This window comes from Eretmochelys imbricata, chromosome 2, assembly GCF_965152235.1.
Source record: "Eretmochelys imbricata isolate rEreImb1 chromosome 2, rEreImb1.hap1, whole genome shotgun sequence".
In the NCBI taxonomy this organism is placed as follows: Eukaryota; Metazoa; Chordata; order Testudines; family Cheloniidae; genus Eretmochelys; species Eretmochelys imbricata.
In genome coordinates, this window is record NC_135573.1 from 40,456,922 (window position 1) to 40,481,911 (window position 24,990).

General features: G+C 39.4%; 1 protein-coding gene across 2 annotated transcripts in view; it reads left to right on the forward strand.

Moving 5' to 3' along the window:
- Positions 1–24,687, forward strand: part of STK3 (serine/threonine kinase 3) — a 294,832-nt gene extending 270,145 nt beyond the window's left edge. For both annotated transcript variants that reach the window (XM_077809950.1, XM_077809951.1), the window contains one exon: positions 21,474–24,687. In XM_077809950.1, coding sequence (XP_077666076.1) covers positions 21,474–21,632 — 159 coding nt within the window. In that variant the 3' untranslated portion in view covers positions 21,633–24,687. The remainder of the gene's footprint in view (positions 1–21,473) is intronic.
- The last annotated feature ends 303 nt before the right edge of the window (positions 24,688–24,990 follow it).

Here is a 24,990-nt window from a genome sequence, read left to right on the forward strand (position 1 = left end):
ACCAAAATGACCAATGAGGAGACAAGATACTTTAAAAAGCTGGGAGGAGGGAGAGAAACAAAGGGTCTGTGTCTGTCTGTATGCTGCTTTTGCCGGGGATAGAACAGGAATGGAGTCTTACAACTTTTAGTAAATAATCTAGCTAGGTATGTGTTAGATTATGATTTCTTTAAATGGCTGAGAAAAGAACTGTGCTGAATAGAATGACTATTCCTGTCTGTGTGTCTTTTTTGTAACTTAAGGTTTTTCCTAGAGGGATTCTCTATGTTTTGAATCTAATTACCCTGTAAGGTAATTACAGGTAACCATCCTCATTTTACAGAGGGGATTTCTTTACTTCTATTAAAAGTCTTCTTGTAAGAAAACTGAATGCTTTTTCATTGTTCTCAGATCCAAGGGTTTGGGTCTGTGGTCACCTATGCAAATTGGTGAGGATTTTTACCAAACCTTTCCCAGGAAGTGGGGTGCAAGGGTTGGGAGGATTTTGGGAGGAAAGATGTGTCCAAACTACGTTTCCCAGTAAATCCAGTTAGAGTTTGGTGGTGGCAGTGGAGATCCAGGGACAAAGGATAAAATTAATTTGTACCTTGGGGAAGTTTTAACCTAAGCTGGTGAAAGTAAGCTTAGGAGGTTTTCATGCAGGTCCCCACTTATATGCATCTCTCTGATTAGGCAAGGCCAAACCCAAGGAATAGCTAGCTCAGAAGGAATCTCAGCCTAACTTGTGTTTTTTGTTTTGTTGTTAAGAATAAATGAAAGGATGTGTACGTTTCTGGACGCTAACCCAGTGTGTATGTGCTGTGTTGAAAGCAAGATAAGAATGCTGCCCATTCACAGTCCTTGTATGCTTACAAAGCTCTGAGCATACTAATAGCACTCAATATATAACATGGCTCAGATGAATATGATTATGATTATCTCTCTTTCTTTTGTGCTTCCTTTGACTGTAGCATACAATTGAAATATATGGAGAGGAATAAATGCTCTATGTGCACAAGAATAGAGTGGTGGGGTTTTAAATGTGTTGTGGGAGCACTTGATGTACTCAGCAATTATGCTTGTATCTTTTCTTGAGAATACATTGCTTCACTTTTTTTAACTGTGCCTTTGAAACATTTTAATTTAAATATGGTCCTCTTTGGCAGTTAAAGCCAGAAAATGCAGATGAGACAGCCCTGATAATTGTCTTTTAAAATTGAGCCTGTTTATTTTACATCAGTTGGCCAACTTGAGCACTGGTCCTTGTTTGGGGTGGTTCTTAGCTGTGCTACCCCCAGGAGATGGTCTGGGAGAAACTGCTGTTTTGGTGTGGCTGGTTCACCTCTTCCCCGCTCTTCCCCACCTCTTTTTGGGTGACGTGTGCTTGAAAGGGACTGAGGGTATTGGTGTCTGGAACGAGCAGGGGGCTAGGTAGGGAAGAGAGTACACTGACCATATTTCCTTCCCCTGAGTTCAGAACTAAAAATAAGCTCCCGGAGGTCATGGTTCTGTATCAGCCCCGAAGGCTTATGCAGATCTAAGTCCCAAAATTTGAGCCCCAACAATTTTTATGAGACGCAAGAGTAAGATTTAGAGTTTGCATCCATCTCTAATTTAAAGTGCAGTGTGTATGTTAGGCTATCATTTTCAAGCCTAAAACAGTTCACTTTTCTTAGGTTTATATAATTATTATCTTCCCTTCAGTGATCAAGGTCTGGAAAGATGACAACTAATCAAGCCATAGATAGTTCCTGCAAAAGATGGCATGTGATTTAGAAAACTAATGATGGGTAGGTTCAGAGTAGTTAGTGCGGTGTGGAGATCTGGGTCTTGTATTGTAATTTATGAGTTTACAGGCCTCATACTAATCCCCATCTATATGGTGCATAATTGGCAATATTTACTCAAGAGATCCATGACCGGAATAGCAAGAGATGAGGTAAATTGGCAGAACTGTCAGGGAAGCTTGCCCTGTACCTGTCTGTGTTATGCCTGGCTCAGTCCATTGTTATTAGTCTTTCATCTTAATGAGCAACATCCACACAATTTAATTTGAAGGAACTAATTAAATGAACTAATATTACTGTGCGCTTTGTGACCATGTGAATTCATCAAATGTGATTTGAGATTTTCTAGGAATTAATATTAAGAGGGTAAGAATGAAGTGTTAGGTTTCTATCTTAATCAGAGATTGGGATTAGTGTCTTTAAATCTTGAACAAAATACTTGAGAAAATAGGATTTTTCTTTGACAAAATGTTTTCAGGAATACTGGGCTACGTAATGAATGGATTTTTGTTAAAATATTAAATACCGTACATTATATCGCTTAATAGGTTCAGCATACTCACATCTTGTACATTGAATGTATTTTATTTATGTAGTGTTGAATGATCATTTGATGTTGCTGTTGTTCAGTAAGGAAATACTCTTGATATAATTTCTTTAAGCTACGGGTTTTTTCCTTGTTTAATATTTGTCTTTATTGTAGGTTGATATACAGGCTCCTGGCTGATTGTTCTTCTATCTCATAAAGATTGATTCTCTTGTAATTCATTATTTTTCTTACTTTCCATGTGTTCCTTAATTTATACTTTGTAATGAGGAAGCAGCACTAGAAGTCCATAAATTAAAAGATACTTTATCTAATTTAAAAACTGCTGGTGGATTACCAATTTCTAAGATATCTTAGATCTATCATACTCTTTAGTCTTGATTTGGGACATGACAGTAGCTGGCTGCACTAAAACGAGACAACTCTAATGTGGATTTCATCATGTTGGTTAAAGTTTGTTGTTTGATTCTGAGTTTTTAATTTAAGTTGTGCTTGACAAATGTGGATCTGGCCCATTATGAAAAATGAAAAGTTTGAGATTAATGAACAAGCCTGAACTATCTTGAAAATATGTATTAGTCTGATTTGTGCAAGATGTGTGGCTTCAATAAAAAATAAAAATAAAAAATATATAGAGTAACTAAAGTGTTTTTTAAGGTGTAAGCAGGGTTTGAAAAATCCACTCACTTCTCTTTGACCCACAGTAAGCAGGAAACTTTCCCAGGCAAATGTCATCAACTTCTACAAAGTCTAAGCTTTCATTTAAAAAGAAAATAAAATCTCTAGCCTTTATGGTTGATAACCTTCCAAATGCAATCCAAGTATGAACCAAAGTGGTGCTGTCTTTCTGAGTCTCAGACAGTTTCATTGTCTCTGCTGCTGCTCAGAGTTTCTCCAGGCAGCAGCAGAGTGAAAACTGAGCAGAATCTAGTCAGGTTTCATTGCTGCTATTGGGAACCTGTAAAATTGTGCTAGTTGCATTCTGTTACTTCTTGCAAACTCCAAACCACATTGGCAGAGACCCATATAGGATTCAGAAACAGTGGTTGATGAAGGAACAAAGATCTCTTCCAGCAACCAGAAAGGTTGACGGATTTGGGGCTGAGAGCATTGTCCTGTAGCAGCAGCAAATATTGCTTCTAACTTTTACTAGATTCTTTTAAGTTGTTACACTTTCTACTATGACTTGTGTGGAAAATGAAGCGGTTGCTTTTGTGTCTAGCAAGGATAGCAACTGGCTTTTGGACTGCTTGAATGCAGCTGAAAATCATGTCTCTTAGCTTCCTGATCACCGTTCAGCCTCAAATCAAACTATTAACGGACAATGCATTCAAATTGAGGTTCAGCTTCAGGCATGGTCATCCATGCCCTTTTTCCTGGTCCCAGCCTCTTTTCCAGGGCATTACTTGCGTTGCTGGCATCAGCTAGCGTATTTCTTTCTCCCCTCTGACTGACAACTTGATTTGATTGCTTTGCTTAGCCCATCCTATTTCCACCACATTGCCTTTGACTGGGTGGCTCAGTTCCATTGCTCTGCTCATCTTCTCCTCCTTATGTTGGGATGTCAGCCCCCTCTCCTACACTTTCCCCTGTGATAGATCAGTTCTCTTTGCTGTACTCCAACTCTGCCCACCCCTCGCTTCTGCCAAGCAGCTCAATGTTACTGTGCTTGATGTCACTAAACTTGCCCCTGTTGTATGTGTCCAGTAGGTTGGAACCCTGATGTTTTATTTGCCCAGAAAATTTTCTTAAGTTTCTGTGCTGTAGGGTTTTCCCATCCAGCATGCAAGTTACTTGATACTGAAAGAGGTTGAAGCCCATATTGTACTGTGCTTTCTGCATAAAATGTAAACCAGCGGATGTGCTTTCTGCATGAAAGGTAAAACAACAAACAGTATGTCTATCATTTTGCAATTGATTAAAGACGATATGTTGTTTTCCTAGATCATTTCTAAATTGGCTTTTTAAACTGCACCGAATTTTCTTCCTTATAGAGAATATAAGTTAATCAAAGTTCCTCAGTAACAAAGATAAATTTGTGTATTTAAGCAATTTAAAAAAAATTGAGGCTGCCCTCCAACAGTCATTTCCTGTTAGCTTTATTCATACCATTTTTGTTTTAATTTCTGAGATGAACATTTTGTGCTTTTAAGAAACTTGAGATTAACTTCTGTAGTTCTTTTCTAGAACAGCTAAGATGTACACTAAGATTTGCAGTATAAGATTCCATCATGCTTACTCTGTGATATTCAGGTTAGACAGTCTCCAAGTTAGTTGCTGTCTCCAAGTTATGCTTTCATAGATTCCAAGGCCAGAAAGACCATTGTGATCATCTAGTCTGACCTCCAATATAAAACAGGCCATAGAACTTCCCTACAATAATTCCTAGAGCAGATCTTTTAGAAAAACATCCATCCTTGGTAAATTGTTCCAATGGTTAGTTACCCTCACTGGTAAAAATGTATGCCTTATTTCCAGTCTGAATTTGTCTAACTTCAACTTCCAGCCAAATACCTTTCTCTGCTAGATTGAAGAGCCTATTATTCAATATTTGTTCACATGGAGATACTTATACTTTAATTGTCACACCTTAACCTTTTCTTTGTTAAGATATATAGCTTCAGTTCTTTGAATCTCTCACTATAAGGCATGTTTTCTAATCCTTTAATCATTCTCATGGCTCTTCTCTGAACCCTCTTCTGTTTATCAACAACCTTCTTGACTTCTGTGCACCAGAACTGGACATAGTATTCCAGCAGTGGTCGCACCAGTGACAAATATAGATGTAAAATAACCTCTCTACTCCTACTCAAGATTCCCCTCTTTATGAATCCAAGGATCGCATTAGCACTTTTGGCCACATCATCACACTGGGCGCTCATATTCAGCTGATTATCCACCATAACCTCCAAATCTTTTTCAGAGTCATTACAAATCTCTCTGAATCAGTGATCCGTCTTCTTCACTATTTACCATTTCTCCAGTTTGTGTCATCTGCAAACTTTCAGTGACTTTGTTTTCTTCCAGATCATTGATTAAAAATGTTGAGTACTGTAGGGCCAAGAATCAATCCTTGCAGGACCCAACTGAAATCATACCCACTTGATGACAATTCCCCATTTACAGTTTCATTTTGAAACCTATCAGTCAATTTTTAATCCATTTAATGAATGCTATGTAAATTTGATATTGTTCTACTTATTAAATCAAAATGTTCTGCAATACCAGGTCAAACACCTTAAAGAAGTCTGTCAACATTATAACCTTTATCAACCAAACTTGTAATCTCATCAAAAAAAGTTATCAAATTAGTTTGATAGTATCTATTTTCCATAAATCCATGTTAGTTTGCATTAATTAGATTACCCTCCTTTGATTCTTTATTAATCGAGTCCCATATCACCACACATTATCTTGCCTGGGATCAGTGTCAGGCGGACAGGCGTATAATTACCCTGGTAGGCCTGTTTACTTGTTTTAAAAATTGGCACAACATTAGCTTTCTGGAACTTTCCCAGTGCTCCAAGACTTATTGAAAATCAACGTTAATTGTCCAGTGAGCTCCCCAGCCAGCTCTTTTAAAACTCTTGGGTGCACGTTATCTGAACTTCATGAGTTAAAAATGTCTAACTTTAGTAGCCTCTGTTTAACATCCTCCAGAGATACTAGTGGAATGGAAATAGTATTATCACCATATGGTGAGACTATATCATCTGTTTTTTTCCCCAAATACGAACAGAAATATTTATTGAATACTTCTGCCTTGTCTGCATTATTATTGATAATTCTGCCATTTCTATCTACTGATGGACCCATACCATTGTCAGGATTCTTTTTGTTCCTAATGTATTTTAAAAACTCCTTATTGTCCTTAACTCTGCTGGTTATAGATTTCCCCTTGTGTCCCTTTGCTTTCCTTATCAGTTTTCTACAGTTCCTAATTTCTGTTTTATATTCATTATTGTTAGCTTCCCCTTTCTTTAATTTGTTATATATCATTTTTTATTTTTTATAGCTGATTTCACTTCCCCTCTAAACCAGATTGGTTTTTTTAACCAGCACGGCCTTCTTCCTCAATTGTGGGATTGTGGCTTTTATGGCATCTGGTAAGGTGTTCTTTAAATTATTCTCAATTGTGTTTCACGTTTTTCTGATTACATTTTCCTCCCAGCTGATCTGGCTGGTAATTGTTTTCAGCTTTGTGAAATTGGCCCTATTCAAGCACCAGGTATATCTATATTACTGGTCTGGACTTTGTGCTGTTACACATTATAAATGTGATCAAGTCAAGATCACTTGTACCTAAGTTACCATTAATTTTTTGGTTCTGTGATCAGTTCATCTTTATCTGTGAAAATGAGGTCTAATATAGAATTCCCCCATGTGGGATACAACACTTTTTGTCATCTGTAATGTTTAGAAATTTCAAGAATATTTTAGTACTAGCAGCATTGGATTTCTAACATATGTCACTCAAATTGAAGTCCCCCATGATCATGCAGCTTTATTTCCTGCACGTTGTAGAGAGCTGCATAAAAAGGTGATCATCCTGTTCCCTAGTGTGATGTGGTGATTTGTAGCAGACACAAATACCCCATCTTGTGCTATATCTGTTAGGTCATTGATTCATAAGGATTCAAGATCATTTTTTCCAAGTTATCAGTAACTTAGAAACAGGTAATGCCATTTATGAATAGACTGCCACTCCCCCTTTTTGCCCACTCAATCATTACTAAATAGATTATAACTATTGATTTTAACATTCTAGTCATGCTAATCACTCTATCAGGTTTGAGATATATCTAGATATAAAGGGACTGAAATTTTGTTGTCACAAAAAAATTGTGATTTTTAAATCTGTTTAAATTTTCCTGTCTATTTTTAAAATCCAACATCTTAATCAAAATGGAATTATTAGTGAAAATAAAATAATATGGTTTTAAATAATGTCATATGTATCACATGGATCCTTAGTTGTCTTTAGTAACTGGATAGTTTTCTTTTAAACATTAGAATTTTATCTTGGATTCTTTATAACTTTAATTAGCTTCTAGATAACTACTGTATTTTCAAAATATTAAAACTGCTAGATAGGGTGGAAATTTCTGTTTTTTAAAATTGATTTGTAGGACTTTACCGGAGGGAGGAGTGGGCGAAGATAATTGAACGTTTCTTCGTAAAGTAGAAATACTGTGTGATAACTGTGCTTGAAACTGTATAAAACATACATGAAGAAATGGTCCTAACTTCAAAGAATTTACAGTCCAACAGCTGTTATGAGGTTTGATTTGGGCAACTCCCATTTTAATAATAGTGATCACTACATAAAGAGCTATAAAGCAGTAAACTGCCCAAATCAGAAGTGTGTGAAAGCGAAATCCCTGCTTGCAAAGAAAGAATTAATTCTTCTAGGATCTACTAGGTTATGATAAGGCTGGTAAATCAGTTTATAAAATGCATTTACATGTGGATGAATGGCATTTTAAAAGGGTGTGAAAATCTTTTCCACCTTTGAAAACAAAAGAAAATTTTAAAAATGACTACCAATCTGATCCTTACAACCAAATGTCCCACTCATTATAAATCAAAACCAAATGCATCAGCCCCAAAGAGCTTTTGGAGAGCGATGTTTGTTCACAGAGTTGAATGCTCACAGCAACTCACTGAACTGTGATATGGTATATTTATAAATGCATAAAGAATTATACTAAACTGTAGTGGTGACAGCTGAGCTAATAGCTGAGGACATTGAAAGACAATTTAAAATGTCTGCCCTAGAGAGAGAGCGTGGGTGAGGTAATATCTTTTATTGGACCAGTTTCTGTTAGTGAGAAAACCAAGCTTTCAAGCTTGTTTCTCTCACCAAGAGAAGTTGGTCCAATAAAATAAAATATATTACCTCACCCACCTTGTCTCTCTGATATCCTGGGACTGAGATGGCTACAACACTGCATGCCCTAGAGAGAGGGAAAGATTTTAATTTATTCACTAACAGAGATAGAATGCTATTTTGTGATGATACTCATCCAACTTTCTAAAAAAGTCTGGCTGGAGAATTGCTATCTAAATTAATGATGGTTCTCCAGTCTTAATTCTAGATTGTTTTCTTTAAAGTTTGTTATCTTTTGCTTCTTTAAGTTGTTGGAACAGTTTGTTTTGCTTTTTTTAGATATATTGTAATAAAATTCTAAGAGAAAATCCTACAGATTTTCTTATCAGGTGTGATAATTGTTTTTGCTCATGGTTTTGATAGCAGCTGTGTGTGTATCTCAAAGTTAAGTATTATGATCTGAGCATCAGGATGGAGGGTTTTCACAGACCTTTTAAATAATTTCCTCTGTTTGGGGTTTTTGTGAACAAATGTATAATATCTTCAAAAGAGTGTTCAAACTGTATCCAAAAAAACTTAAGAGATTGCTGATGTAGAAAATCACATGAATTGTTGTGCAGAGTTCAGTTTGTAAGCCTGGTGCTCTCTCAAGGCATTTTATACTTTGAATTTCTGCTTGAAGCATAATGCTGTAATGCTAAAAAGTCATTTTGAAAAATGTCTGTGATAGACAATGCAATTCTAAACAAAGGGTGATTAAAAATCAAAATAACGAGCTTCAGCAGACTCAAAAGTAAGCATGTAATATACTGTACATAAGTGGAAGAGCAAAATAAGTTGAGTGGCTCCTATTTTGCTTAAATCCTGTACCTCTGTGTACCTTCCCTTTGGAGCAGCTCAGTTGTATCCTTTGCAATTTAGTTAGTTACTAAAAGGTAAATTTTCAGCATGCTGCAGAATTTATCCCAAAGTAACTTAAACTGTGGATTTTTATTACTTAACGTGATTTTAAAATATCTTGTCAATAAGCTTTGTAGTTATACTAAATGTGCAAGAATCTTGATAAGTGCTGTATGACGTTAAATGCAATGATGGAGGCAGACAACTGGAGTTAATATAGGAGCAAGTCTACTTTATTTTAATGCCTCACTGTAGCCTACAGACATGGGTTTGCAGTGTATGTTACTTACATACACAACCACTCCTAGGTTCCCCTTGATCCCCCTTAGTGAAAGTTACAAATCTCCCAACTGTGTGGCACTCACTTCAGGCACAGTATAAATGATATTTAGGTACCGTAGGGTAGATAGAATGGTACATAAAGCTTCTGTTTTTTAATGTGTGTTAGCAGTGAGCTGCATGCAGCTACACTACATTAAACTACACTTATGATATTACTGTGATTTCTGTGATATTTAATGATAAATCTTGACTTTAGGAACTGGAACTCAAAAAAAACCATTAGAGTCTGAGGGTCTCAGCTTTCATTATTTTAAAAATAGTGATTTTCCAAGCCTTCAGAGTTTCAGAGGAAGGCTTAAAAATGTGACCCAAGTGTATTCCTAAGTCTCAAAAACCAAAAGGCAAATAAAAAGAACCCAAAGTTTATTATTTTTAAAAATCTCATTATTTGGGGGGGGAGGGCAGACTCGTGATATTTTTGACTGCTTGGGTTTGGTAATACTGCTCTTTCTCAGATAAAGATACTATATGTGTTGTGTACAGCATAGCTGCACATAGCTGTAATATTACACATAAGGTATTGTAGAAAGCAACTCCAGCTCTTCCCCTAGTGGCCAGCACTTCGGAGAAAGCTACAAAAAAGCAATCTAGAGCCAGAAAAGGATAATTATCAGTGTGGCTTCCATACATGCTATTTTTAGCATTGGAAGTTTTAAAGTATTAGTCTGATGAATAGGAAAGGTTGTGCCACTGAATACAGAAATTAAGCATGGAACATTAAAATGGGGTTGTACCCTGAGAAATGACATTGTAAAAATGCCATAAATTGGGTCCCCTGTTAATTGTGCCTCAGTGTTTCGTGAGTCAATAAAAACATGTTTATTTTAACTGCCAGTCCTGCAGACTCAGCTTGGGCTTTGACAGTCAAGTCAGGGTTCTTTTTCTCTCACATAATAAAAGTTCAGGGAGGTAAATTAGGTCCTTGTTTACACCTGTGCAACCTCATATCTTCAAATTATGCCCTCAGTGACACCAGTGTTTCAAACCCATCAAAGTCAGTGGCGATGTCTACATTCTCCCCACCCAAAGATTTCCCACCAGTGCTGGAGCTGGTGCAGCTCCACTGACGATAGTGTGAGAATGCCAGTGTAGACAGAGCTCCAAGCGGCCATTGGTGTCTCACGCAGCACACTGTCTGACCCTGCTGAGAGCAGGACTACATGATACAGTGCTTAAAATGCTAGCAGTTGTTGGCACCTTGCCTACACCAGTGTTCCCAGCATTGCTACACTGGTGGTAGTAAATGTGGAAAATCTGAAAAGAAAAAATCCTTGTGCAGCCAGGACCAATGTGACTACTTCTGTGAGTAAAGTGAGCAGGATTTGGCCCTAGGTTTGGACATTAGACAAAAAGCTAAACAGGCTGACCTTTGACCTCTTAGACCCTGGCTCAAATCCAGAAATAAGTATAGAGTCCTCAGTGGACCACATTCTGTAAAACAAAAACAGACTCTGCTCAACAGAAGTAAAGTAACATGCCACAATGGTAAGATGGAGAGAAAGGAAGAGTGTCTGTTACTTGAGGCCACTAACAACATAAAACAATCTGAGGCATGCACTGGTTAAATCTTAGAAAGTGCTATAGGCAACCCACTGTTGCAATTGCCATAGAAAATTATTGTTGTTAGCCATTCTCTTGATAGTTCATATTGTAGGAATTGCTAGCAGATGGGAAAAGAGATGACTCAGAATACAGTATTAGCAAGCCATATTTTTTCAATCAAAGGCCTTTAATAAGGCATGTAGCATCTGTAAGATTCATTTAAACAGTTGCTAGGAAGAATGTGTTTTTTCAAGTAAACATAGCAAACTTTATACAGATTATTTTTTATTTGAAAATCTATTTTATTAACAATTTAAACCCTGAAAAAGCATTTTCTTGTTTTCATCTCACCAGTGTAACAGCAGTGTCGCATCATTTAATCTGATGGACTGAAAGGTTGCTCCAATAACTCATGCAATATGAAAGCTATTAATAAAATCTAATTTTAGCATATTGAAAACATCACAGGCCTTTTATTTACCTGTTAGTTGTCAAGGACAGCTTAAGACTGTTGTGGGCTGCATCCACCAAAACTGTGGCTTTCACCCCCTGAAAAGTTTGGATGCCCTGGATATATGCTGGCCAAGTGGAATCAAGTGATCGCCTTCCCCCCAGTTCCTGCTTCCCAGGCTCCCTCATTATGAATCACTGCATGATATTACCTGCTGAGGTTCACCATACGTCTAGGGTGCACCTCCTCACATCTGGGTCTTGTGCCAGAAACTGCTGACAAGCCAGCCGCCAAGATCCACACAATGAAATACCTGCTGCTTACTGACTCTGAAAATGGGACATAGGTGCCACTTTACTGCTCTCCTGTTAGCTTTGTTTCAAGAGAGTTCTAATACCTTTGGGAAGAAGGCATACCTATTTGCACACTTTCCATTTTGGCCTGAACTACCCTGGGTGGCTTTTGTCCAGGACTGCAAACGCCTGGAACTGCATTCCAGAACATGCAATAGTTTAGGTCAGCCTAGCAGCTTACCTTCACCCAGCCAAAAAGGGAAGAATTACTCACTGAAAAGAGCTCTCATTCTGCGTCACTGAAAAAGCATTGACCCAGTTGAAGCTGGTTCTGGTGGGACCCAAGACGTATTAAAACAGTGATAAATGATGTTTGTTTCAGTTTCCTTAAAAGAGTTTGATCCAGTCACACAAATGGAAGCCCTGAAATTCTGAGGGATATCTGGGGTCACTTTGTGAAGAAAGAGATCTCTCTTCCTTATGGCTGGTAAACAATGGTTGGGCCCATTAATGACCAAGAAAATCAGATGACTTGTGGAGGTCATAAGATACTGCAGGCTTCAATGCTATCAATATGCCAGTGACCACACAACTTTACATTTCCTTAACAGACATGGTTCTTGCTGTCAGTCAGTTGTACTAGTGCCTGAAAAGAAGCAACACCTGGATGAAAAGCAGCAGGCTCTAGATTAAACCATGTAGAACAGGTGATGATGCTAATAGGAGAAGAACACTATGAGGAGCTGATCTCACCCTCTTCTGAGGATTTCCATACTCCAAAAATCATGCTACTGGACAGTCCTGGGCTTATATTGGACTCATCACTGCTCCTGTAAATACAGATAACAACAGTGGTTATAAATGCCTTCAGTTAGCAAGGAGATTGTACCTCTTTCTGTCTGAAGAACTACCAAGGGTGGTCCAGGCTTTCATAGTCCCCAGGTTATATTACTGATGTGCTTCTTGTTGTTTACTGTGATGGCCTTATGGAAATGCCAGCTTGCCTAATGCCCTACAGCCTAACTCTGTAGGTTTGGATAATTGGATACTTATCTGAGCCCCAAATCTTTTGAGACCCTGATAATGAGGATATCCACATAAAAAATAACATACAGCATAAATTAACAGAATGCATGAACAACCCTCGGGTGGCTGGAGGCCTATCCCCTGAACATTTTTTTTTTTAAAGCGATGGGGGTGATTTTGACAAAAACCCAGAATTTGCCTATTTTTTCTCTTCAGTGACCCTTAGAAATTCCTTGGCTTGGTGAATGATTATTCCTTGTCTCTTGGCAGATGTAATGTTTAGAGACTAGGGCTTCAGACTCTGTTGTGGCACCGAAAGAAGGTTGAATTTCCATGCTAGCATCATCCTCCAAGGAAGGATGGTCTAGCCTGGGATTCGAGATACTCTGTTTTGCTACAGGTTTCCTGTGTGACCTTGCATGAAGATCCCCTGTATTGTTGTGGTATGTGAGGATCTTTATTTTGAAGCTTTACCTAAATAACTGTGGAAGAATACCCAAGTTGCACTTGTTCAGGGCTTTAGAAAAGCTCTTTTGTATTTTAATTGGTATCTTTTCAAATCTGCTCAGGGCTTTCCTACCTCCTGTGTTTAATTTCAGAATCCAATGCCATTATTAATAAAATAGACTGTTTGTTTGTTCTATCATTTTATGCCACACATTGTACCAATTTTCATCAAAATGTTGGCTCCTGTTGTAATTTGATCATGCCCAAACCTTTCTGACACATGAATGTTACAAATAATATTTGAAGGTCTTTTTTTCCTCCAAGCTCTTCAATTGTTCCAAATATCAAAAAAAACAAAACCAGAGCCTTTTCTTCCATGAGACCATCTGCTAGTCCAGTAGTTGATCCACTGCATTCTCTTGACAGTAAGTACAGAGGGAGTCACAGAATGGTTAGCTTTTGGGGTTTCCAGTAGAACCTATTCTACCTGGATCCCTCTCAAATGTTCTGCCTCTATGTGGGCAGTAAACGGCTACACAGACAGACCCAGTTTCTCTCTCAATTTTTCTGTAAGGCAATCACTGCAGTGCATGAAAATGTTTTCTTTCCTATTAAACTGGCCTTTTCAACACCAATTAGCCTCTATTCCATTGAGTCTGCTGGTTTTCCCCCTCTATTCTTAGCCTTTCTTGGAGCCTATCACGAACAAGTTGGGAGACCAAGGCAGATGTAAACAAATTTGCAGCCCTCTGCAAAGTAATTTAATTAGCCACCTGTCTGCAAAGCCCAAGATTCAGTGTGCCACCTTTTCCCCCAACCCCCTCTACTCTAGACTCCTATGATATATTGGCTGGGGGAAATATGTGGGATGCGGCCAGAGCTGTCTTTCCCAGAGATGAAGCAGTTTAAAGATACTGTCAAATTAGTGGTACCAAGGTTAAAACAACCTTTCTCATGTCTAGAAACTAACCTACTATCGTCCTTTCCCAGTCCATCCCATTAACATGAGAGCCTGGCATAAATTGGACATCAGAAAGCAATAAGAATTTAAAAGCAAACCAAATGTTTTGTACAAATGCCCTTTGTGTGGCTTATCCAATCCACTATCAGGGGAAGAAGATTCTCTAGAGTTCCATTGCAAAGTGCATATAACACTGATTATTGGAAGCCTACAAAGCAAAAGACCTTCCTTCTGCACAATAAAACTTAATGTACATTCAGTGCAAACTAGAGCTGAATTGTGGGTGGAAAAGCCATATGCTCGAATGGAAAAAATAGAGAGAAATATCCTGGTCCATAATGCACACTTTCACTAAATGTTCTAGGCTAGGGCTAGATACTCCACTCAGCTCAGGATGAAGGGGGGTGTTTAGGGACTGTTTATGGCTGTGTGACTTTTTGCTGGCCAGCCGCACCCTGTCTTAAAGCAGTCAAAGAGACCTTGTACCATTAGAAGATTGGTGTAGCATAGCTCCCCTCCACCAGGCTCCCATTCTGACACCTCCTTCCCGCAGCATGCCTATGCCAGGGAGGGGAGGAGGCTGGTGTTGGAACTGGTGTCACTTGCATTACATCAAAGACGATTGCTTTCCACAAGGAGAATGCTTTACAGCCAAAATCCGGCTACTTTGCACCAAAAGGAACAGAGCAAAATGGCCAGAACAGAGCCAAGAATCTGGCCCTGGCCCTCCCCCTTTTTTTTTTTGGCAGTAATGTGCCTTGAGAGTGCTTCAGGCTGTAGAATAGATTATTTAATATAATCTCACCATGGAGACCTCTTTCCTTCATTCCCTCCCCATTGCTTTTCTGCATTGTTAGTGACTTGCCCTGTGGCTATTGGATTAGCAAATATGCCATATAGGAGAAAAGAAAAAATGCTAATGCTACATACTAATTTTTCTTCTTAAAGACTACAAGTCCACATCCCCCCTATTAGAAGTGTGTGTGTGTGTGTGTGTGTGTGTGTGTACACACAGACGATGTATTCCTAATGTTGCAAGTTGTACTAATTTGGACTGCTGTTTACCACAGTCAAATGATAAACTAATTAACATTCTGGAGTGTTCCAGCAGGTGGTGAATGCTTTACCAGAATCCCCATTCACTGAGAGTTAGCAGCACTCTCCAGGATTCAGTCCATCAGTTGTTGGATTGTGGACAGACAATCCTGGAAAAGAAAAAATAGATTTATTTTACTGGGATTGGTGGGAAATAGGGTTGCCAACTTTCTAAACGCACTGAACCGAACACCCTTGTCCCGTCCACTTCCCTGAGGCGCTGCTTCTGTCCCACCCCTTCTCCGAGACCCCACCACCCATTCACTCCATCCCCCTCTCCCTCTGTCGCTTGCCCTCCGCCACCCTCACTCACGTTCACTGGGCTGGGGCAGGGAGTTGAGGTGTGGGAGGGGGTGAGGGCTCTGGCTGGGGGGCCGACTCTGGGGTGGGGCTGGGTATGAGGGGTTTGGGGCATAGGAGGGGGCACAGGAATGGAACAAGGGGTTGGGATGCTAGAGGGGGTGTGGGCTCTGGGGAGGGTCAGGGCTGGGGCAGGGTTTGGGGTGCGGAATCTGGGAGGGAGTTAGGATGCGGGAGGTGGTTCTGACCCGGGGAAGGGGGTTAGGGTGCAGGAGGGTGTTCGGAGTGTGGGCTCCAGCTGGGCGGTGCTTACCTCAGAGAGTTCCCAGTTGGCGGTGCAGCAGGGCTAAGGCAGGCTCCCTGCAGCTACCGCAAGTGTCCGCCATGTCTGGCTCCTAGGCGGAGGGGCAGACAGGCGGCTCTGTGCAGTGTGCGCTGCCCGCACCCACAGGCACTGCCCCTGTAATTCCCATTGTCAATGGTTCCTGGCCAATGGGAGCTGCAGAGACAGTGCTGGGGGCGGGGGGCAGCACACGGAGCCTCCCTGGCCGCCCCAGCGCCTAGGAGTCGGATATGACGGCCACTTCCAGGAGCCACACAGAGTCAGGGCAGGCAGGGAGTCTGCACCAAGGCTTTTAACAGCCCTGTCAGTGGTGGTGACCGAAGCCGCCAGGGTCCCTTTTCGATTGGGCATTCCGGTTGAAAATGATCTATTGTCCTCAGATTTAAGAAGTTAGACAAGCCTATCTGGATTACTGAGCTCCTAGAGGTTATCTGCATTTTAAAAGCTATCAAAATATAATTTAAAGGCTTTTTGGTTTCCCATGGCCTTCATGGCTGAATGCATAAGAACTCCTTTCTCTTCCTACTGATGTTGGTAGCCCTAAGAGATTCTCAACAGAAAACTACATGGTAAATTATTTATGGCCATTTAAATTGTGAGCTGTTTGCAGTTAGAACTAAATTAAAGCATCCACCTCCATTGCTTTTAGAGTTGGAATCAAGAGGAAATGTTTCCTGTTTAACTACCTTTAAATTAGTATCTTGCAAAATTGAAGCCTTTTCCATTCAGAGTTGTCCCCTCTTCTAACAGTAGTGCAAAATTAGAATGGTTTCAATTTCTTAGAGTTTTTTCACTGTAAAGTAATTGCTCAAGGAATTTTTTTATCAGGTAGAGCAGCAATACACTGCTTAATCACACAGGGCTCTATTCAACAAAAAACAGGATTTTTGCCTAATCCTGTATAAATGTTGATGGTAATCTTGATAGAAGAGGCTTTTCTGCCTCCGTCAGTTGATCTTTATACTTTGCTGATCATTCAGTTTGCTTTTTACCCAAACAGAGAGAAATTTCATGAAATGTTTCCCATAATTTAAAAAAAGGGAAACAAAATAAAACTATGTAAACTGAATTACTTGTGAATAAAATGAGTTTTAAAGACCTCTGTGAGACATCAAAAATGTGTTTAAAACAACATAATGTGCAACATGCTTCATTTTGAGGGATGTCACTCATTTTAATCCCAGTGACTTACATGCCACACAATATAGGTGTTTCCTTACTTTCATTGTTGAAAATTGCTTGCATCAGATATAATCATAGAATCATAGAATATCAGGGTTGGAAGGGACCTCAGGAGGTCATCTAGTCCAACCCCCTGCTCAAAGCAGGACTGATCCCCAATTAAATCATCCCAGCCAGGGCTTTGTCAAGCCTGACCTTAAAAACTTCTAAGGAAGGAGATTCCACCACCTCCCTAGGAAACGCATTCCAGTGTTTCACCACCCTCCTAGTGAAAAAGTTTTTCCTAATAACCAACCTAAATCTCCCCCACTGCAACTTGAGACCATTACTCCTTGTTCTGTCATCTGCTACCACTGAGAACAGTCTAGAGCCATCCTCTTTGGAACCCCCTTTCAGGTAGTTGAAAGCAGCTATCAAATCCCCCCTCCTTCTTCTCTTCCGCAGACTAAACATCCCAGGTTCCCCCAGCCTCTCCTCATAAGTCATGTGTTCCAGTCCCCTGATCATTTTTGTTGCCCTCCGCTGGACTCTTTCCAATTTTTCCACATCCTTCTTGTAGTGTGGGGCCCAAAACTGGACACAGTACTCCAGATGAGGCCTCACCAGTGTCGAATAGAGGGGAACGATCACGTCCCTCGATCTGCTGGCAATGCCCCTACTTATACATCCCAAAATGCCATTGGCCTTCTTCGCAACAAAGGCACACTGTTGATTCATATCCAGCTTCTCGTCTACTGTCACCCCTAGGTCCTTTTCTGCAGAACTGCTGCTGAGCCATTCGGTCCCTAGTCTGTAGCAGTGCATTGGATTCTTCCGTTCTAAGTGCAGGACTCTGCACTTGTCCTTGTTGAACCTCATCAGATTTCTTTTGGCCCAATCCTCCAATTTGTCTAGGTCCCTCTGTATCCTATCCCTACCCTCCAGCGTATTTACCTCTCCTCCCAGTTTAGTGTCATCTGCAAACTTGCTGAGGGTGCAATCCACAGCATCCTCCAGATCATTAATGAAGATATTGAACAAAACCGGCCCCAGGACCAACCCTTGGGGCACTTCATTTGACACCGGCTGCCGACTAGACATGGAGCCATTGATCACTACCCGTTGAGCCTGACAATCTAGCCAGCTTTCTATCCACCTTATAGTGCATTCATCCAGCCCATACTTCTTTAGCTTGCTGGCAAGAATACTGTGGGAGACCGTGTCAAAAGCTTTGCTAAAGTCAAGGAACAGTCAATGAACCAGGTTACTGAGACAACAGAAAGTTAGTTACCCTAAAGGAACAAATCCCACAGCATTTTAAGTTTCCTGCATGGCTAATTTTTTATGTACCTCACTTAGCATCTTTGTCCCATGTCGTATCACATGTTTGGGCCTTGGCAGGTTTTTAGGTATGCTATGTAGTACCTTTAGTACAAGTGGAAGCCAAGAAGTAATTTCTTTGAGTTAACCAAGGAAGCTTATATAAAGGTCAGAACGGTAGTTGTATGCAGTGGTGTTGTAGCTGTGTCGGTCCCAAGATATTAGAGAGACAAGGTGGTGAGATAATATCTTTTATTTTCTCTCTCGCCAACAGACGTCCCATCTTGTCTCTAGAATGATACTTAGCAGTTTGGGATATCATGGCAAAATGATTGTTTTATATAGCGTTCTATAAACACTGATACAATAGCTTTTCTATGGCTATGCCTGCTTCAACGCACCTGATGTCAGATACAAGCCAAATCTGCTTTCTTTTTTCACATGAAGTGCCTTGCTTTTTTATATTCACTTCTCCCTTCCAGTGTTCAGAGTGGTATCCACTGATACACACAAGTATTCTAATGGCTTAGATCCCTTCAGTGACATGACTGAGATCATTCTGAAAATCCCTCATTATTTGGATCTTGCAATTCTCTTTTTTCAAATCTGTAATTTCCAGCCTAGCTGTCTGTGGTCTTCAAAGTGCATTTGTTTTTGTTTACTTGTTCTGTTTCTGAGATTTAAATAAAAATGCACCCGTCACATTTCTCCCTGGCCGCACATACAAAATCTTTTGTACAGCAGTAGATGATCGGTCTCAAACGATATATAAAGAGACCCAAATCCTCTTGGTGTGTTTATAGTGACTATCCAGAGAAGGCAGCTGAGTACCCAAGTCAGAGCCAGGGCAGACTGTAAAGATCATATGAAAACCTCATAAAGATCTGTCCTGAAAAAAAAGGTACACCCTACAGGCAAGAAATTATACTTGGATCCCATCATGTAGTTCCTTCACTTCTCTATGGATCTCCAAAGCTCTCCATCCTCTCATGGATGGGTTTCAAAAAGAAGAGTTAATTTAGAAAAGAGAGTTAGAATTTAGAAAAATAGGTACTCTCTGTGCCCCCCTTAGCTCCTGCACTTCTTCTCAGTCAGTTAAATACATGCCTATTAAGGCCATAAACCCTCTACGTTGTACCCTAGATCCCTTTACATTGAAAACCCATCCCAATCTTGCCCCCTAAAGAATATCCCCACTCACATGATTTTTAATATGCTACTTCCATTTAACAGTTGACAAGAACAGAAAAACAGAAGCTTCTTCCCTCTTTCCCCCTAAATTAATGGGTGTCTTGGTGTCCTGGAAATAGTGACCACTTTCCCCCAGCCCCTTTCTGGAAGTAGGGCAGGGCAACTTATCCAACTAGATTTTACTTAATCACTTCACTCAGTGGAAGCCCAAGTAGCGAGATGTGCAACCGGGAAAAGAATCCTAGCCAACAGGCTGCAGAGCACATTTGGGGTGCTCTGTGGCCACTGCTGCAGCCTTGGATTTTCATAGTTGAAGATCTGTTGGCCCCAAATGACTCCTTTGGTTAGAGTTTGGTTCTGAGGCACACGGGGATGTGCACCCTGGCTTGGGGCTACAGGTATCCTCCACCTGGCTCTTTCTGAAGAAATGACAGAACTGTATTTGTTCTGCTTTGTCCCTGTGGAGGTGTGGGAAGGAGGGTAGGATTGACCCTAATCAGTAACTCTTCCTTGATCTCTCATTTTCACAGAAACTTTAATGCTAGTATTGTCTTGCATGACATACTGCTTGTTTTCCTCTGTTTCTTGTTTATGGTTTTTTATTAGTTCCTGCACCAGTTCTCTTTGTGTCTAATTAAAGTTCTGACACTCCATTTTTCTTTACTACCATGTGTGATATAGTGTATTAGTACTAGTCATAACACAGGGAGAGGGACTGTACATAGCAATAGCAGTGTGGTTAATTCGTATGCTTCAGATGCTGATAGAGAAATCAAAAGTAATATTTTATTCCCCAAGGAAAATAGATTAGACTGTATTGATGAAAAATTGCCCAGGATTCATGAACTCAATATTGACTCATAAACAGGCTCATTCAGGAAATGTGTTGTCATTTTTTTTTCCTGACGTAGGCAATTATTAGGTGGTGTGTTTGTTCAGTATGTCAGAACATTCATTTACATTCAAACAAAATGTAGACGGTCTCTTATTAGGGTGGGCCTTTATGTAATTCATTAAATTCCTTCTGCCATCTGAACTGTGGTGATAATCTTCACAACCAGCGAAGGGCAGTTGGCACAAAAAGGACTCTGACAGGAATGTGAAGGGCAGAAAGACACCTTGCTGCCTCAGGGCAATAAAAATGAACTTCACCATTATTTGTTTTCAGTTATGAAACTATGAACTGTGGATTCTTTCCAGCAAGCAGAGGCATGGAAAGTAATGCCTGCAATGCTCCACTAGCTGGCAAGAATCCAGCTTTGGTTAGTCACACCAGTCAGCATGCAAATGAGTCAATTTCTTTGTAAATAGCCTCATTATTATTAATTTTTAAAGGACTCCTGAGCCATTAATGGCCCCATTAATGTTCTAAGAAAATGTTAATGTGCTGCTTAGAAAGAAAAGAGGTTGATTATAACTAACTCCTTCCCATGAATTCAGGATGTTGTTTCCTATATTATTTATACACTCTGTTGGCAGTTTGCCCTGTGTAGATATGGCAGTGATCCATTGAGGAATACGAGAGCCTTTTAATTCTTATCAGTAGGTACGTTTGACTGTCTGGCATAGTACTATTTGTGGATGTTGTCTATCTTAGAATTAGGGCTTCCACAGGAGACTGTAGCTCAACTAGTCATTTTTGATTGGGTGTGGTAATTATCCTGGATACCATCATATCCGTAGAATTACATCCATAAATTGGCATGCATGCTTTTTACAAACTGATTCAACATAAGGCATATGTCTATGTGCAGGGTACACTGAAACTACTTTGTATCAGATGTAAATGGGAATGTAGGTACTTCCATGCTACTACACTAGTTGCTATTTTTAATACTTTGTTTTCACTTTGCCACGGTAAATTAAACGAATGATTAGTATTAACAGTTATCAATCTTTTGTTTGTTGTTGGAAGCAATTTCATTAAACAGCTTTGCTTTCCTGTTTGTTATTTACAGTTAAAAAACCTAAGTTTAGAAGAATTGCAAATGAGGTTAACGGCTTTGGACCCTATGATGGAACGAGAAATTGAGGAGCTTCGTCAAAGATACACAGCGAAGAGGCAGCCTATCCTGGATGCAATGGATGCAAAGAAACGAAGGCAACAGAATTTCTGAATCTGTCTTACTCTCAAAGATAATGCTAGTAGTCAACATGGACACTTGTTAAATTGTAAATCTGAAGGAATCCTATAGTTGTGAGAGGTGTTTTTAAAACTTTAAATTGTGCTTCATAACCAAGGAGCAGTGAAAGAACATGTATATGGTGTTCAGCAAAGACGGTGGAACACAATTAAACTCTTCTGTGCGTTTACCACACTTCTATTTTCAAATATTTAATGTAATAGAAGTGTAATCTGTTACTTTCTTGATCCCCCTCAGCTGTATAGTGGTAACTGTGATGTACAATGGGAGAGTGTTTAGGATACCTGGAAGATTTTGAAGTGTTTCATGATTGTGCAGCACTACAGGGCCTTATGTTGCAATATATTTTTCTCCCATTTAGTAGCATATTTATTATATACTCGTAGGTGATTGTATTTATATTTATGCCCATTTACTTTTTAAAACTTGGTGGGGGGGGTCATTAGGATAGTTGTGGTGGAGAGCAGGGTCAGATTAGTTTAAATTGAACATGGGAATGCAATAAAAAAGAAACTCACTGCCATATTAAAGCCTGATTCAGGGCAGCATTTACACATGTGCTCAAGTTCCATTGACACTGATAAGTTAAGCATGTGCTTAAGGGCTGTCCTGAATCAGGACCTATGGCTGTAGTACACTAGAGAACATTCATGTAAGGCCCAGTTCTGTCACCCTTCCTTACATTGAGTGCTCTCCTCCTACTACGGAAGGAAACAAGTGCCTACTTAGTTTTAATTTTTCTATAGGGCAGGAGAAGCAACAAGTGCAGTCACACCTATGGTATATACTTCTAGTTGCTATTGCAATTCTTACATTCTGACCAGTTTCAAACATCATTCTGCACCATTGTTTTGTAATAAAGCAACAGCTACACTTTTTGGCCAGTGTTTTTTACCTGGTTGGTTTGTAATATGATTTTATTTGTTGGTGTTCTGCATTGTAGACATGTAGCTGCAAGGGACACTAATTTAAAAGCCAAAGAAAATCAATGGAAAACCTGTATTAATCCATAATAAGTCTCCAAAAGAAGCAAAGTTTTGCAGTATTCCTAATCCTGCATTCACTGAACACTCAAAATTCCCATAGTCTTCCGTGAGAGTTTTGGGTGCATAAGGAATGCAGGACCAGGCTCTTGTTAATATCTGTGTCCATTTTTTATCTCTGGTTCATGTGTGTAAATATATGGTAGGTGAAATATATCACATTGCAATAAATACATCAGTCATTTGTATGAAAATGTGATCCACTTTCTGAACCATCGACTGTGGTCACTATTAATATTGCCACAATTTTTGCCTTTTGCCTAATTAACATTATTGTGGTATTCAGATATTTCCCTAAAAGTCAGACATAATGATAATTACTTGCAAAATGCAGCTATACAGATTTTAATGGTGCCCATGGTTACTGGCATCCTTCTGTTAAATGTTTTCTGGAAGATAGTAAACATCTCATGCCTCTTGGCATTTACTGTAGTCATATGTGGACCATTTATACTGAACCATGAGCCTTTGGAAACAATGCATTATCTTTAAACAGTCTAACTAAACAAGGAAAAAATAGTTTTAAACAGATCAGCATATGTCTGACCCTTCTCGGACCAATTGTTTTTCTTGAGTTGTATATGGGCATTCTTATCATTTTTATTCTATGTGTGTGTTTGTACTTCCAACTTGTAAATCGTAAATTCAAATACATTTTAACTGACCCTCATATATTCCTAAATTTTTAAAAATGTGAACTGCCTTTTGCAAAGAAGGAAGGGAAGTAACCCTTAAGAGAGATCCATAAAATCTATGGTAAATCAAGATGCCCCAATATTGTGCTTTTACTGCCTCACATCTAAACAAACAATGAAGTGATGCATGGTAAAATCTAATACAGTTTATGAAAATGACAACATAGACTTCTGAATATAGACCTGTTTCAAATTAATTTCTAAATCTTTGCTTTATCTCTTTTTTAAATTCATTGATGTGTACATACAAACACAAAGATATAATATATGGAAAGAATGTATGGAAAGCTTAGAATCATCAAGAAGGAGAGAGCCTTATTTGCCCTTTCCCAATGTGCCTTGTAGGCAATTAATGTAATTGTCCAACTATAGCCTCTCTGCATCATTGCTAACTTTCTCTTCGCATATTTTCTTCCACTTGCCCCACCAAAAATAGCATATGTTGGTTTTGTATATGGTAGCATCATCTGATTACATCCTGTGTTCAGACTTTGTGCCTTCTGGAAAATTTTCCAATTTAGTGCACACCGTGTGTAATACTTACCCAGAGGGGGTCCAGGTTAAAGGCCACTAGACAGGCTAGAGCTTTTCTAATGACATCTGAAAGGCATGAGGGCATAAAGTGCATCTCTTCTCTACCTGCTGTCTACCTGAAAGCCACACTTTCTCTCCAAATGAAGCAACCCAACTGAATTTTATACATACACATACATAGGAGAAAAGCCAGAAGTCACGGTAAAAATTGGAAATTGAATAATCCACCTGGGATGGGGAAGTTCATGGCTTCTGAGATATTGTAACTTAGATGCAGGAATTTTCTCTGTCCAGAATTGATATCCCCCAACTAATATAAAATTCAATAACTTTGATGCCTAATGCAATGAGTGAAAAGCCTCTCAGACTTCAGGGGGAACTAGATCAGACCCTTAGTTATGTGCAAGGAGTAAAACCTAGAAATAGGTTTTATATTATAGAGGGGTACTTTTATGGTTTTCTTTCCCCTGTTTATTTACTAAATTATAGCATCCATGTTCATGACCACATTTATCCCCACTGAGGAATGAGCATTTTCTATAAAGGAAATCAGGTAGCAGGCTAAATAAGACATTGTAACATCAAACATTTCAATAAATCCAGAAGAACTACGGACACATTAAGATTCAGGAAGATTCTAACCCAGCATTTTCTCTTTTTTCTTTCCATTTTGTATGTTTAAGTTTAGTACATAAAAATCTCTGGAAAATAACTACTTATCACTAAACATCTGAATAAAAACTTATTTTTCGCTTATGGGTGTTGTGTTGTGTTCACTCCATCTCAAGCTAAATCATGTTCATGCTAGTTATTGACATTCATTTAGTGTGCTTTAAGTCTCAGATTTCAAAACATTGCTTTCTTTAGTGCTTGGGGTCTGACTTTCAGAATAGCTGCCTACACCCAACTCCAGTTGAAGTCAGTGGTACTCAGCACCTCTGAAACCCTGTCCAGCTCAAGGTATCCACCAGGAGGTGGATAGTTTATATAGGACATAAATAGTAGGACACCCAAGTCTCCCCTGTTTGGGAATTAAAGAGCTTGCCTGGGGGTGAAAGT